General features: G+C 44.8%; 1 protein-coding gene across 2 annotated transcripts in view; it reads right to left on the minus strand.

The window, feature by feature from the left end:
- Positions 1-15,152, minus strand: part of RHEB (Ras homolog, mTORC1 binding) — a 41,911-nt gene extending 26,759 nt beyond the window's left edge. The window contains exon 1 of one of the 2 annotated variants that reach the window (XM_074574043.1): positions 14,754-15,152. In XM_074574043.1, coding sequence (XP_074430144.1) covers positions 14,754-14,805 — 52 coding nt within the window. In that variant the 5' untranslated portion in view covers positions 14,806-15,152. The remainder of the gene's footprint in view (positions 1-14,753) is intronic. The other variant, XM_074574044.1, reaches the window with a different exon arrangement.
- Between the last annotated feature and the right edge of the window lie 896 nt (positions 15,153-16,048).

Consider the following 16,048-nt stretch of genomic DNA (forward strand, 5'->3'; position numbering starts at 1 on the left):
TGCTTATGTGCTTCGCTTAATTATGAAACACTTAACAGCTGGCAGCATCTAATCCACTCCTACCACAAGCCTAGCACCTTACCTAAGTTAGTCTCTATGTAGAACTACTCAGCATTACCTACAGAACAAAGTAGTTCAGGTTTTGTCACAAAAGGGTTCAAGAAATTTCATAACGAAATGCTGTCAGTCATATCAAATTAGATTAAGACCTACTGCGTACCCAACCTTCAATATGTCACGCACGGCTCTGCTCAGCCTACTACCCTTCACAGAGCCGAAGTTTTCATACCGTGAGTTACACTCCATTTAACTTGAATGTTGGGATCTTTATCTGCTTTAATTCAGAATACCAAATTGCACAAAATGGAGAAACCAGCATTTGCACGGTGCAGATTAGCTATTTGTCCTATTTCCATACCTCCATGCTGCAAGAACAGAAAGGGACAGAACAAGTTGTTGGAGCAGACGGAGGTTTAACTGGGGAGCAAAGGAAACCATAGCATCGCTCTGACAAAAATCTTTTCACAAGATAGCAGATGATCTCAGAATCCATCACTAGCTCATCATTCATCTCAGGCTTCATCATTAGCAACTTTCTATGGTTAATTAAGATTTTTTTCCCCCCAGGTATTAATTATGGCCATGTAGTTGCCGTTTTGCAGTCCACTGGTATGTAGTTTGGTGAATCACTCTAATGACTACAAAAACAATACATCTGGGTTGATAAAGAATTATGTTTCTAAACCTCTGGAGACAGTGATAAAATGAGTAGTCTGTGTTTTACTTAGATGCAGCTTAATTCTACCTTTAGACTTTTAATCATGAGGAATTATCACTTATAAACATCTACTTTGAGCTGCAGTTTTATCCATTTTGTAGTGATTTCCTTGCGACGTAAACATTATGATACCGGGATTAAAAAATGATTTTCTGATGGTTACAGAGAAAACTCTTGCCAACACAGAGAGCTCAACTGGTGCACTTGCTCACATGATACTCATGTTTGATTTGCAATACAGAGCAGTGGCACTCCTCTGCTCTCAAAGTGCTGTCTGAGCTTTCTAAAGGACAGACGGAAGGATCTGCCCTTATAATCCTGTAAGAACGAAAGTCTGAGGACCCCAATGAGGCACCTTTTTGTAGCGAGGGACCTCAAGAGCAGAAGAGACCTTCATGACAAACAAAACAGCAGATCAGCATTTCAGGACAACACAAGCCCTTTTTCAACTTCTGTGGCACTCTTATCCCATTGCTACAGCTGTTCCCTGCGTTCTCCTGATCTGTTTTTATATTAGGATATAAGGAAATATATTTGACAGGGCCAGGTATTTTAGCAAGAACCGCTCCTGCTGTAGAGGAGGTGGTGCACATGATGGTCCGCAACTCCAAGAACACAAGCCTGCAGGGAGAAAAGGACACATACTGGTGCTGGTTTCCCCTCCTTCTGCATTACACAATCTTCTTGAGGTTTATCAAAGGTATTCCTCTGAAAGCCAGAAGAAATCTGAGAGGCAGTCATTTAGAAAGGAAGTCAGATGGCTTCCTTTATTTTCTTCAGATTTCAAAGCAGTCAGTCACACTCACAAGCATATTTGCAGGCCTCTGCAAAGTTGGCAGCAATGAGTCTTCAAAACACAAACCAGAAAGTCCTAATGATGCTCTCTAGATCATATTTTCTGTAAGGAAAGCAAGAAGAGAGCACGTGCTTTATTCCCTGATGTGTAACAGCAAGCTTGCTCCATCCTGCTGCAGTGCTCACCCCTCAACACTCGCTTCTGCTTTGTTGCAACGTATTAGATGTCCAGGCAAGTATGTACAGAAAAATTCCATCGTTTTGCTGCAACAGCTTAGTTGACACTTCCAGGTGTCTATTTTGTCTCCATTTAAGTCAGTAAAACCTTAATGAAGGCATGTCAGAAGAAGTGTTTTGGTTAGTGCACAGACCAATTACCACTGCTTGTTACCCTTGCTGGCAGAAAAGCGTGTGCCACAGTTTGCCTGATTATTTCTTTTTTAATGAGGTAAACCAATTTTAATTCCACATGTTTACTATCAGTTGTCAAAGATGGAAAAGCTGTTACATGGCTTAAAGGAATCCAGAAAACCTGTGGCATGCACCTCACCTGGCCAGGGTATACATGCACAGATGGCAGCACCCAAGATGCTTTAAACAGGTCATGGCAATGCATCATGGGCTCTCCTAATTACAAAGGAAATCCAGACATTCACACCCAAGATGGTCAATCAGTATTTGCTCAGATAAACACCATCCTCTGTATTCCCTTTGGACCTCCTGCAGAAACCGTGCATCCCTGCAGCACCTTCCCAGCTCCCTGCCCACAGCACCGTGCCTAAAATATCGCAGGTGGCTGTAGAAATTCAGAGGCAACTTCACTTATCAGACACGTCTGCTAGCATAATTAGCAAATGTATTCCTAAACTAAAAATCAGGCAGTACTACTTGACATACTGGACTTCTAAAGGGAAGCTTATTAAGCTTAAAGATCAGACCCTAATGTTTCAGTTTATGACACACTTAGAAGGAAAGAGTCTGAACTCTGTACTGATTTTCCCCCGAAGAGGCAAAATTCAAGTCATACTGCTGGGTAAAAGCCAAGTCCTCTCTCCCTATGCACACACTTCAAGCAGCTAATTAGGTATCTGAATAGACTTGACCTTTCTTTGGATCATTGGCTATGTACAACAGGAAATGTCTTTGAAAGATATTTGTAGTAACTGTCATTGTTTCGTCACTAAATCAGTTTTAAAATGCTATGTCATTAGAAATAAAAACGTGCATCTCTTGCTTTAAATGCATTCCATGCATTCTCCATCTTTACGGTTTCAGTTTCAACACAAGGGAATGAACTCCCAACTTCCAGTCAGTTCTTTCTTGATGCTGAAGATCACTGGTGTGTACAGCTTAAATTACCTTTCTGCAAGCCAGAAATACCAGGACTGGCAGGTTTTAAACACTTATTCAAGAAGTGGATCTTTCCAGCTGTGGTTACCAGCACCAGCTCTCCATCCGCTGCACAGACACTGCCGTAACTGCACTTGGAGCACAGATGAATTTAACGGCAAAAGCTGGTGAACTCCACTCTATGCACAGCACGTGGGATAAAGCAGCTGTTCAGGTTTACTGTGGGTTTGCAGCCATCATTTTCCTTTTTTTAATTTCTACACAACTGGCTGAACTTAACACCAGCCGTGTTAAGTTATGTGCTACTACCGACCACCTGGCAAAGCAGTGTGCCATTGAACAGCCAGAGCGCACAGGTACACATCAGGATTTTAAACATAACATTTCGATACGGAAACAGGATAAACTCTTCTCTCCTCTTCCTTTATAAGGATCTTTATAAGGATTGAAGCCATAGCATTCACTGTTGCCAAACACTGCAGCCACATACCTCATTGCTGCTTACAACCACCACCGAGCAGAGGGCTAAGTCTCTGAAAACGTCAGTGAAATTTTCCTGGCGTCATTATAAAAAGGCAAGTCTAGGAGCTTGACCCAGAGCGTATTGTAATGCCAAGTAAGCTGTCAGAAATGTATCTGAAATGGCGAGGAATGGACCCTCTCTGCAATACTACTGATGCGTATCACTGAGGGCCTCAAGGATCTTCTTGGAATTGCAAGAACAATAGTAAGAGATGTATTTCTCTCGTCTTTTTTGTAGAATGACAGAAGGCAAGTACGTGACAAAATTGTAATGGTAATATCCCCTGTCCCAGTAACACCACACAAGCAAATAATGTGATACATATCCAGCAACTACAGCTAAGAAATTTCAGCCTTATTCTGGAGGGAGGTCCACGGAGTTCTTTGCCGACCTGTAGCAGAACCTGAAAATACTACTGATTTGTCCCAACAAATGCAGGCTACTTTTACAACATATATATAAATCTAACTGCATAATAATCACTAGAAGATCTTAGCAACAAAAGGCAGCTTCAGCCTGCAGCACTAGGCACAACTATGAAGCAGTCAGTGTTACAGGCTCCTCATGTCTCCACTGATGGTGCAAAGTCTGATCAACCCAATGTCAACAAAAGCTAGCCAAAACCTGACTTCCATGGAAAGCACGGTGCTACTGGCACTCAGCATCGGCACACAGCACTATTTACCTGCTATGACCTACACTGATGGAAGTTCCCAAAGCTGCATGAAGTATCAGGAGCTGCAGTACCAACCCTGGTAACACCAACATCTCTTAGCACAAAACAGAGAAGGTGGTCTTTAGGGATACTGACAAAGGTTACTGTTGATTCTCTCTTCCACCATGGTCAACTCCATCATACCTCCGTCACCAGACGCATAGGTAGAACTGAGATAGTCTTGATGAATGATCATATGGTTGAGCCTTGAACCACTTTCATTCTCCTGTGCTAGCACAAGGCTGCTGTGGATCTATACATAACCATGCCAACATAAAAACAGTATTCCTGAACCGTACCTTCCTGTACAAAACCTGCCTCCTCCCATCAGATTCAGATCAACTTTGGTAAGTTACTGTTGTCTCTCCTCCAATTCAATTCTAGATCTTTCTTCTTTAAATTAACTTTATAGGCATTTTCCATGTTCCTTCTGCCTAACATGTGAAGTTCCTCCCCTTTATTAATGAGGGTTGAAGAAAACCACAATCTGTTAAATGCCATCTCCATACCATACTTTACACAGCTGGAGTTACTCATTAACCCCTCCCCACTAACTCCGATTGCAAGCCTTCTTCGTTTACGCAATGACCAGATCAACATAACAGAGTAGCCTCTGAATACAGAGGAAAATCTGTTAACAGTAAGGAAGGTTCAAAGTAGTAATATACCAAAATCACAGACATGACAGACATGGGTAAGAGACCAAGTAAAAAGACTCTAGGGTAAGGATAACGCCATGCAGAGTACAAGAAGAATCATGAGAGCCTCCAACCTTGGGAAATTTTAAGGGAATTTAAGCCAAAGATCTGTGAGATACGACGTGACATAGTTGATTTTGCCATAGGGCAGAGAAGATAGCATAAGTAACCCTTGTTTGCTACAGCATACTATAAATTTCTTGCCTGTCATGACAGCCAGCTGGCGTTCTTACCTTCCTAGCCAGTGTGCATCCATCTGCTGGCTCGCAAGGTACTTCAAATTAAGAATTTTCGAGTAGGAATCATATTTCTCTATTTTCAGGTTTAAAACTATCTAGTTCAATAGGTCACAATACAGAACTCTGATCTTTGCAAGGAAGAACATCACCACCACAGAACAAATCAGACACCACCCCCCCCAACCTTTACCCTCCCCCAACCACTTGAAAACAGCCCAGGGAGATAACTAAGGATGACACTTGCCACCAGACATTAAACTACTTTTCCATTTAGACTGTCTTTCACAAGTGAAGTGTCTTCCAGCCAGTCCAGCTTCACACCTGAGCAAGCACTTGCCAACAGGAGCTGGATTCTCCCCTTCCCAGCACTCCGCTAGCACAACCACACAACTTGGACAAGGAGTTGAGTATCAAGTTACAGTTTAAGGCAACCCAACTTCAGGCTGATCTTCAAGAGACAGAGCAGTGCATTGTATCTGTCTGCTATACAAGTCTTTGCATATCAATACAAAGAAAATTCTCAAAGTGCAGTAGTGATTATTACTGTTATTATCTAGTTAAATCATAAATTAATCTAGCTAATCTTAAATTCAAGTCTATTTTAAACAGTATCTAAGAAATTAAGTACATCGCACCTACTTGGCAGAAACGGATAAAGTATTAACTATTACAGGCAAATAGGTCAAGGGCCAAGATCTTCTATAGAAGGATAGAGCAAAGCCCTTCAGAAGTTGCTTACTTCCTTAGCCTGGCTATTTGGGAAATAACCCATATCTTCATTTTTGGTTTTCACACTGTAAGAATTGGAGAGGCACGGCCCAACTTTCCCCACAGTAAGGTGACCTTAAAACTTGGGTCCATGCACCCCTTCTCATACTGTCCCTTTTTCTCCATACCAACCTCCACCTTTAAACCCTTTCAACCTTTGGGAGGTACAGCCCATGCCCACATAAGCAGCTGGACACCAAATTAACGGGATGCTCATATGACCATCTTCAGAAAAAAAAAAGAAGCATATATCTTACAGCCTCGTCATTAGCTATAAATTGTATACGAGGTAATGACTTTTTAAGATCACAGCCTTTTTGCCTGGAAATGCAAAGAGAGAAGACATCATCTTATTTTTCTGTACTACCATTAACTTACACTTGTTCATAGCGGTTTGTAGTGACAAAAGCAGAACCAAATGCTAGGCTGAGGAACACCATCCAAGACATCCATCCAGCAGAAATTTCAGCAAGCTTGTCATTGAAACACTTCTGGAAGTTTCACTTTAACTCTTCCTCTGTCCTACCATCACACTTAGAGACAAAAGATATTTTGCAGTTGAGGAAGGACAAGCAGAAAAACAGTTTAGGTGTCGTAAGACTGCTTGATACACTCTGTATAAAGAACATGATTTTGAAACATTCAGACAGCTTCTTATTCTTCTTAGCTTCACTGCTCAGAAAAACTTGAGTTACCTTAAACAGTTTTTAGACTTACGTTTAGCAACCATAAAAGGTTTATCAAGAATTTTGACAACCTTTTTCTCCAAGCATGAAAAGTTAAAACAGTACCACTACAACCAAGCCCTTTCTTTAGAATTTATTCACCAGCGTCAAACCATACAGATGAAGCAGAACATCTATTAGAAACATACACTTCCAAGAAAGCAATGCAGAAGAAGGTACTGCAAAAAACACAGTGCTTGTGTATATGCACGTTTCAGAGCAGAAACTTCCAGTTCTAATTAAAAAAAAAAATATCTAATTCTGAAACAGATTTTAGAACAACAAAAGTTTGTTATAAATGGAGGACCAAGCCTTAAAGCAAAATACACTTCACTGCATTGATGTCAAGTGCTTGTTTTGACAGTTTGTAGGACAGATTTAATGGAGTTTTCCTACATATTATGCACCCCAGCTCTTTGGCATATAGCAAGAGTACCTTTAAAGGAGGTCATACACATTGAATGAAGTTTTGGCAATACAATCTGACAAGTTGTTGAAGCTAGACAGATGTATCCCACTAACTCAGGAGACAATGTTGTCAAGAGACATTTTCGTATCATAATTTCATATTACACTTGCACATGTTCACACCCACACAGTGAAGACCACTTACGTATTCCCTCTTTTTCCAAATAAAAATTCACTTAACTCAGTACTCTACAGAATACAAATAACTAGCTAAAATTTGTCAGGCATGCTGTTCTGGTTCCTGTAATCTAAAATACTGAAGAATACAGATAACCATTCTGGAAGTATTAACTCCTCATTCTTTAACAATTCAGGGTAATAGTAAAAAAGAGAGCAGAAAGGAAACCTCACTGTTTATAATCTAACAGGAAATCGTGATTTCTTCAGTTCATATCTATTTAATATAGAAGCACTGCAACTTTTCTGAACAAGTCTGAGTGTTACACATTAGGGTCTTTCGTTCCTTAAAAGGCCTTCAGAAATCATTCAGTGCTTCTTAGGCCTCAAAAGATTAATCTTTGGCCATTATCCACTGAGTCTTAAAGATCTCATCCAAATTAAACTGCCATAAATTTCCTCCCCATATTTTTGTCATAACTTCTCCAATTCACATAAGAAGTCTCATCAGAAATTCCAAGTAGCCTTCCCTTTTGCAGGAGCCCCCAGGGCTCACAAGCTGTTCTTTGTCCCATCTTCGTCTTGACTGGTATACCGTGCTTGATAACCCAAAATCTGCACTCCGAGAACTTGTATCATCTGTTTACACCACTACCTTTTTCACCATTGTCTCATCCTGCATCTTTCAAACAACTATACTTAAAATTTGCACCTACAGCGATCAAAGTGCATATGGTAAACTGAGGAAGAATCAGTGCACCTGAACAGATTAAGTAGTTGTGAACCATCTCTATGGTGCAAAAGTGTCAGTAAATACTGACAACTAAAGGAGGAGCCAACCGGTATTTGCTGGCGACAGGTATTCTGTAGGATATCTTAGCAAAGACTGAAGATTACTCTGAAAAGCAACAGAGCCCTTAGATTTGTTTCCATTCGTTTTTGAAGTAGGGAGGCAATCAGTGATTCTGAATGCCTTGCACATTGCAGTCTGGACCTTTGGCTTTGCTCCACTGCAGCATCTTTACTACTAAGCACTTCCAGAAACTTCCAGCAGATCATAATCACTTGAAGCATCATCTGAATTTGAACACTTCAGAATGAGGTTTAGATTTACTGCAGCTCAAACATCTTTTCCTTCATTCTGCATCAAAGGATTAGATTTGACTGCAGAAGGTTATTTAAACAACAATCTTGAAAAACTTGATTTCTTCATGGTTCCCTAATGCACAGTCCACCACCTTTACAAGGCTATCTTTTTCCACCGAGAGAAAGTTCAAAAGGCCCGCTGCTGAAAGTTTATGAAAAAGCATTCACGCTTATCTGGAGTGGTGGAGGAAAATACTTACAGATGTGGTTTCATAAGAGGTCTGAGCGAATCAAAGTCTGCAAGGCCACAAAGAGTCTACTCCACCCTCCCCAAACAGCTCACGCTCCTCCTTCCCTCTGTCAGGGTTGCACTTACAGAGCCGACCAGCTGGGCGACAGGAAAACTTTTCCTTCTTGTGGCCACACTTTTGAAAGAAATCAGTTCCCTGAGCTGGTGACCAGGCTCCCAGCGTGCCAGTGCCAGCTCCCAGCTGGAGGCAGGAAGGTGCAACTTCCAGCCACAGCGCAGGATTAGCTCAACTTGTGCCAAGGGAAGCTCCACCCTACACAGTTCATTTGCATCTGCCATCATTACATGGCAATTAAAAAAAGAAAGTGGCAGGGATGTCTCTTGAGAAAAGCTGCACCTTAAAGCCTGTTTCAGCACTTTGTTCAAAACCTGCCTCTGTTTACTTCTTACAAGTTCAATACAAGCATCTTTTCCCCAAAAAAAACCAGTTCAGCATCCACTGTACTTTGTATTTCTCAAGCAGAAAATACAATCTTTAATGGCCCACATTGATGTGCTTTTGGTAAACTTAATAAACTTAAACCTTGTTAAGAGGTCTGCTAAGCAACATGTAGCATGGATTTTTCTCCACGTTCTTCCCTTCCCCCCCCATCCCATATACCTTCATTTGCAGGGTATCTGCCATCAGTGAGCAAGAACCATCTAGGAAAGCAAATTTCCTGACCAGGATTGGAAGAGAGAAATTCTAAGCAACAACCACCTCCCAATCGCAGGAAGCACATTTCAGTTTCTAATGTTATCAAATTCACAAGTTTGCCATTCATTTCAGATATAGACCTTGGAAAACAAAAGGAGACCTATCGAGTCCTTAAGGAGACAGATCCATGACCAACAAGGGCAGCTTCGTGTTTTTCCATACCGTGTTTCATGGCTGCAGCTTCCGATTGAGGGTAATTTGCATTGACACCAAGAGATTTTGACTCACACAGGATTCGCAGAGCTCGAGTGCATTATGAACATCCCACAGAGAAGCTGTTTCAGTTTTGGATTGAATACACAATTCAGTCAAGCAGTTTTTACAATATGCCCTTGAATGTCACCTCCAGGAGAGCTACAGGAAGTTAATCATAATCGTTAGTTTATCACATTTTAGCCTGCTCTTCTAATCCCAAATGTGTGGTTACGCTACATTTCCGCAGCAGCGCGCGCGCCGCAGAGGTGGTTGGTTTACCCAGAACCTACACTTAAGGCAGTGTAGTGTATCTAAATGAAGAGCTTCAACTTATATAGCTTATAAATTAGAGGATCTACGTTTCATTTGGTTTCTCCCATCGACATTAACTCTAAATTGAGTAATCAAATACCAAAACACTCAAACCTACAAGCAAAATCTGCAAGTCGTACTATTAGAAGAGATCGGAGTAGGCAATTTAAGAGTTAATCCTGGAACGATGTCCTCAAATAACCCTACCGTGGCTTGATATTACAGCTGAACATGCTGCCTCTAGTGCTTCCAGCTACTGCTATCAAATGCACTGTAGCAGCTCTCACTGCTGAACAGCGTAGTCAGCCACACCAAAATGCAATTAAAGCTGGCATTTCCAGCCTCAATTCAGTCCCCTGGTAGCTGCAACCTTTCCTTTTAGCAGCATTGCTGTGCCCTGGCAGAGAGAACGCGGTCCTCACGAGGGAAGCGCTATGAAAATAATCTTGGCACTTACTAGGGACTCGGCAAAATCTTAACCTTAGGTATCAGCTGGATCCTGAAGCGCTCAATTTTCCTGTTAAATCTCAGGCTTTCGCATGTTGCGGACACAACCAATTCTGTAAACCAAATTACAGCTCACGACAGCAGTAATTTCTCCGTTCCTTCTCTTTTGACATTTACACGGGCAATTTATTGCCTGCTAAAATTACCACTTCCCTCCGTCCAATATCAAAGGGATACCTCCTCAGGGCAGTATACTACTGTGCGAACAGATGCCATCTTTCAGAAGCAACAAGCAAAGCCTCAACTCCATTTTACAATACAAACCTCCGAACATTCAAATAACTCACATTTTCAAAACCTGTAAGTATGTTTTGTCCTAAGAATTATTCTTACTATTTACCGGTACTTATTAAAGGTATTGCTTTTTCTGCCTTTCTTGCTTTCAGGCAAGGTGGGGGGGAAGTGGTTTTTAGCCTAATACAGCCACCTGGAAGCCTTTCCACATAAATCTAACATTGGCAGATAATTTTGTTCCATCAGTGAGTTGTTTTTTTTTTTTGCTACCTGCATGCCGCAGTCACAGACCGTGACTACTTCTGCCTGCAGTATGGGCTGCTCTCCACCCACACAAAAAAGTTGATTTATTTGGCTGGGGAAGAAAATAGGTAAGTCACCACTAACTTAACTGCATTTCCCCCATCAGAGCTATAAACTGACCAGGAGAGCATTTTCAGATCACCAGTCCATGCACGGAAAATTCAGAAATAGAATTCCAGCTCCTGCAAGTATATCTGTAAATACCAGCAGCCCGAGTTATATGAACAGCAAAAACCAAATCAGGCTGAGATAGTGACCTATGACTGAAGCAGTTGATCCAAACACCTCCTTGCTTATCTCAAATCCATCAGTTCAATACAGTACAGAGAATCCCAGTAACAAGCTACTTTACAAGATGGTCTAAAAAACCTCTTCTTTGGTACAGGCATTTTGTATGTATCTGAATTTACTTATTTCTTCTATAAACAAAGAGAAGCAAACTGAGCACAAAGCATTTTGGACAACTATACGCTGCTTTTTAGAGTGGCTGATACTCTGAAGAGATTCAGAAAACCTTAGTCTTGCTTGATTTATTTCCATGCAAATCCTTTACTTCCAATTATATTTAGGATATATTAAATTATACACAAAATACAAGTATGAAGATTCTTTTTAGCGGAGTAACTTTATAAAATTTTATGCTTCATCATGCGCAAGACTGATTTTTTCCAGAATCAAGTCTCAAGTAGCTGGTCCGCTGTGGTAATTTATCAAAAAAAAACAGTAACCAAAGTCAAGTTCCTCCCATTGTGAAACTCAGATTTTTGGGACGAAATCCATCTGATTTCTACTCAGAACCTCACTGAGAATAGCACGCTTACATAATGGAATTTAACTTTCTTAGACCGATTTTAGCCTGAGCGAAACCCAAAGGAGACTCCCAAAGGAGTGATTTTGTCTAGCGTCATGCCACAACCTGTATGCTATACCCACACGTAATTGGCCTTCCTCACCAAAAAACAAGTCCCAAAGTTCCTGGCAAATACTCTGTCTGCATCTCGGAAAGCATGTCTGCCTGCGAATTCATGAGGCTTCCGCTGTGATCTCTCCCATCAGCACAGAACACTCGTTTCACATATGAAAGGGTTGATGGTGGTGTTGAAAGATAGAGGGAGTGTATTCAAACAAGCAGACTCCTGAATTTTCTATTCCGAGAACTATTATACCAGAATACCACTCCCAACCTCTAGTCTATCTGACAACAGCACTGGGATAAGAATGAAATTTAATGTAAGTAAAAAGAACAAGGGCTTAGCATGGAGCCAGCACAAGATTCAGACTGCGTTTCACAAATCCCCGTGGAGGACATGCTTGTCCATTACTATGCATGCTCATAACCTGAAAGATCCGCAAAATTGTTGAATCATCAACTGTAGGGAACAGCTCACTGCTTGAAATATGTCACCAAAACCTGGCTATTTCAACACGTAACTGAAAGAGACAGAGGGGAAAAAAAGCTCGCCATTTTCTGATTAGCTTCATCTCAAACACCACACAAATTACAAGGAGAGCAAGCAACTTGATGGAGCAGGTCACCTCAGCGTTTACGCTAACCTATAAAACTGTAAACATTTTACAACTCACCAGAGTTGGCCTCCCTCATTCCAGGGTCAAGATTAATGTTAATGGCAAAGCAATGTAGCTCCCTAATTATAAAAGGAAATTTAGAACACGTTTCCTTCCAGTCCTTCAGATTTTGGAACTATTTCCCATCTTAATGAACATTAGCTCTATTCAAATATCGCATTTTCCCCAGAAGAAGCGCTCTTCATTTTCTACCACCCAAAAGCTTGTCCTAAAGAGATCGGATCCTTTCTTACCTAGGGTTCAAGTAATATTCTTGCCATCATGACACAAAGCCAGATTTACTTAAAAGCTTTGCTGAAGCCAAACTCCGTAGCTATCCTCCCAGACTTCAGGAGGCATATTGGATCAGCAGAGGACCCAACCTAAACCTCACAGTTTAACTTTCTTGTTTTTCTAACAGCTTTACAAGACGAAGAAAGACCCCAGTGACCTGCTTCTACTGCTTGAACTTTTTACATAAGTATTTGCCTAGAAATTTAACGCTCTCATATTTACAGAGAGTAACTTTGCAGTTTTAATGTGTGAGATTTTTACCTAAGAGGTAACACAGAATTGTCAAGGACAACAAAAGGAAAACTACAGTAAAACAGACTTCCCCCCCCCGCTTAGTTCTACGTTCCCATCAACCTCATACTGCACTAGTCTTAGAAAACTTTACTTGAAGTTCAGCAGTAGGTCTTAATAGACGTTAGATAACTCTTTGCCCCTCCTTTCCGTATGAGTACTATTGTTCAAAACATCACCAACCAGATTAACAGTAGCACACTATTTCTTCTGTTTTTCCTCAACTGAGTATACACCCTACTGCCACCCGATTTTTTGACTGCTGCCTGTCATTGTCAACAGATGAAAACCCACAGCTCAACAGTACACCCAGTCGCCATCGCAAACTTCTAAAGGACAGAACTTCAAGCATTCTTCCTTCCCACTTGTACTGCCCATTGCTTGTATTTGCCAGTGCTCAAAGAAGATAGAGAAAAGACAACATAACACGCGAAACAGACAACGGAAACAGACTGGAACAAGTGATGTCAAATATACCGTGCAAACTGATCAATCTACTACTTGCTGTTCCTCTTAAGGACTAGATAAATTCAGCATCCTTTTTACATCACCCCATCTCAAATCCTGGCTGCAGATACATACAAAACAATTAAGAAGGGCTTATTTAGCCTTTTTTTGATCTTGGCGAAAAAAAAAAAAACAGAGCTTTGTTTCAAGGGTTCTTTCTGCTGAGTGTACAACAAAAGATAGATTACTGATTTAGCCACTACTTTAGTGTAAAAACCCCTTTTATAGCGGCATAGTATCTCTCTGTAGCATTTTTTTTTTCCAACCGCACATTATCTTCAACATTGATCTACGCTTTTAAGCTTGATCGATCAGGGTAGCTGTACGATGGCTTATTCCCCTCTGCTTTGAGAGCCTGAACGTCGAAACAACCGAAACCGTTTTCCATCAAAGATGGTGAATGCAGGAGGAGGAAGGATCACAGGTGGTGGCAGTTACAGAACAAAATCAGCTACTACAGACTTTGTGCTGGGCGATTCCAGGCAGTTCCTCCAAGCAGATGAGCCTGTGCTGGACGGAGCCCGCAACGCCCTGCGAGGGCAACACGCCACAGAGTCAACGCAACCCCACGGCCTGAACGGGCACAACCGGCTTCACTGCGCTGCTGATACGAAGGGAATGAACAAAACAAAAGCCAGAAGTGGGAACAGACCAACCTGGTTTCCCTTCGGTAATTTAAAATCGGGCTGTAAGTCCTTCCCAGGGGCGCGTTAAGAGGAAGTTAGGCCGGCGCCTCCCCGAGCCGGCGGGGCGGGAGCGCTCCCGCTGCCCACCGCGTCCCGCATCGCCCCCCGGCAGCGGCCGACGGTGGGAGGGGGAGGCGGCACCCCCTCACCCACCACCACCCCGCCACTCCCGGCTCCGCAGGGCCGCTCGGGCGGCGACCTCGGCGGAGGGAGGCGAAGGCCGGGCGGGGTGGGGGGGGGCGTGTGTGAAACTTCCTATTAAGGGCACGGCGGCCCCGCAGCCCCGGGCCCCGCAGCACTCTGCGGCGCCGCCATGGCGGGGCCCGCCCGCCCGCCGCGGCTGCGCGCTGCCGGCGGCGGGAAGCGGGGCGGCACTCCCTCCCCTCCCCTGCACCTGCTGCCGCGGGGGAGGGCGATGCGGCGGGGGCCGCCGGGACGGGCCGCGCTTCCCGCCCCCCCTCCCTCCCTCCCAACCCCCCCCCCGCCAGCAGCGAGGGCGCTGCGGAGCCCGGGCCCGCCCGCCCCGGGGGAAGGCCACCCCCCTTCCACCGCCCCCCTTCCCCCCGTCACGGCGGCGCCCCGCGCTCACCCACGCTCCGGTAGCCCAGGATCGCGATCTTGCGGGACTTGGACGGCGGCATCTTCTCCCCCGCCCGGTCCCGAACCACATCAAGGGCGGCGGCGGAAGCAGCGGCGGCGGTGCGTGGGCCGAGGGAGAGCGGGCCGCGCCGCCAGCCGCATGCGGCGGCGAGGGGAGGGCGGCGGAGCGGCGGGTCCGAGCGCGCGGGAGCCGCGGCGCCTGGCAGCAGCGGCGGCGCCCGCCCCACGTGACCGCCGGGCTCGCCAGCCCCTCACGTACCTGTGCGTCACCGCGTCACAGGCCGGAGCGGGCGACCTCGCCGCCGCCGCGAGCCGGCGCCAGGCGCCGCGAGGGGGGAGGGAAAACTCGCTGCGTCATGCCTTCCCCGCCGCGCGCCGATTGGGCGGCGCCGCCGCAAGGGCGGGCAGCGATTGGCTGAATGAGCGGCGGCCGCGGTAACGGACGGCATTCGAAGGAAGGGGCGGGGCCGACCGGCGAGGGCGAGCGGGGACGCGGATTGGGCGGAGGGTGCTCGGCGGCCGCGCGCGCGGGGAGGGCGGTTGGTGCCGTCCAACGGCCGGCGCGCGCCTGAGGGAGCCCTGAGCCCGCCCCGGGGCCCCGGCGGCTCCTCAGCGGGAAGGCGGCGGCGCGACGGGCCCGGCAGCCGGATCCGGCGCTGCCCCTCGGTGTGGGAGGTGTCGCTCGGTGAGGCGGAGCGCTGCAGGCGGTTGGCGGCGGCCGGTTTCCCCTGTCAGCGCGGCGGGGCAGGCGGTAGAGCCGGAGGTTGCAAGGACAGCGCTCGCCGGGCCGGCTGGCCCGAAAGGGGTAGCTCCGCCGGGCTGCGACGCTTATTTAAAATCCTCTCGGTGCCTCTTCAGAGCGTTCCCGTTGCACGCAGATAAATTTGGTTGCGGTGGGGAAGCGTTGGGTCTGAGCATCTGTGAAGTGCTGGCGAGCCCACGGAGGGGGAAGGGTGAGGGGAGGAAGGAGAGTGTTAGCGGTGGGATCCGTGCGGTTTAGACTTCGGAAAAAGTGAGGGCTGCGGGTGCTAAAGGTGACTTCAGCACCTAATGGATGCAGAGTTCAAAGGAGAAAGGCATGAAGAACAGAAACTTGCATTTTTCCACGTTTACTGCTACTTAATTTGTAAACATTCTTTTGTAACATTTACTCATTCCGCATTTTATTGAAAAAAGAACATTGTATAGAAGTAAAAAGCATGTTTTCTATGCACATCTTGTCTTTTTTTGGGGGTACGCTCATATCTAACATGCAACTATGCTAGGGTACAATTGACTGATACA

Source organism: Larus michahellis, chromosome 2 (assembly GCF_964199755.1).
Source record: "Larus michahellis chromosome 2, bLarMic1.1, whole genome shotgun sequence".
NCBI lineage: Eukaryota > Metazoa > Chordata > Aves > Charadriiformes > Laridae > Larus > Larus michahellis.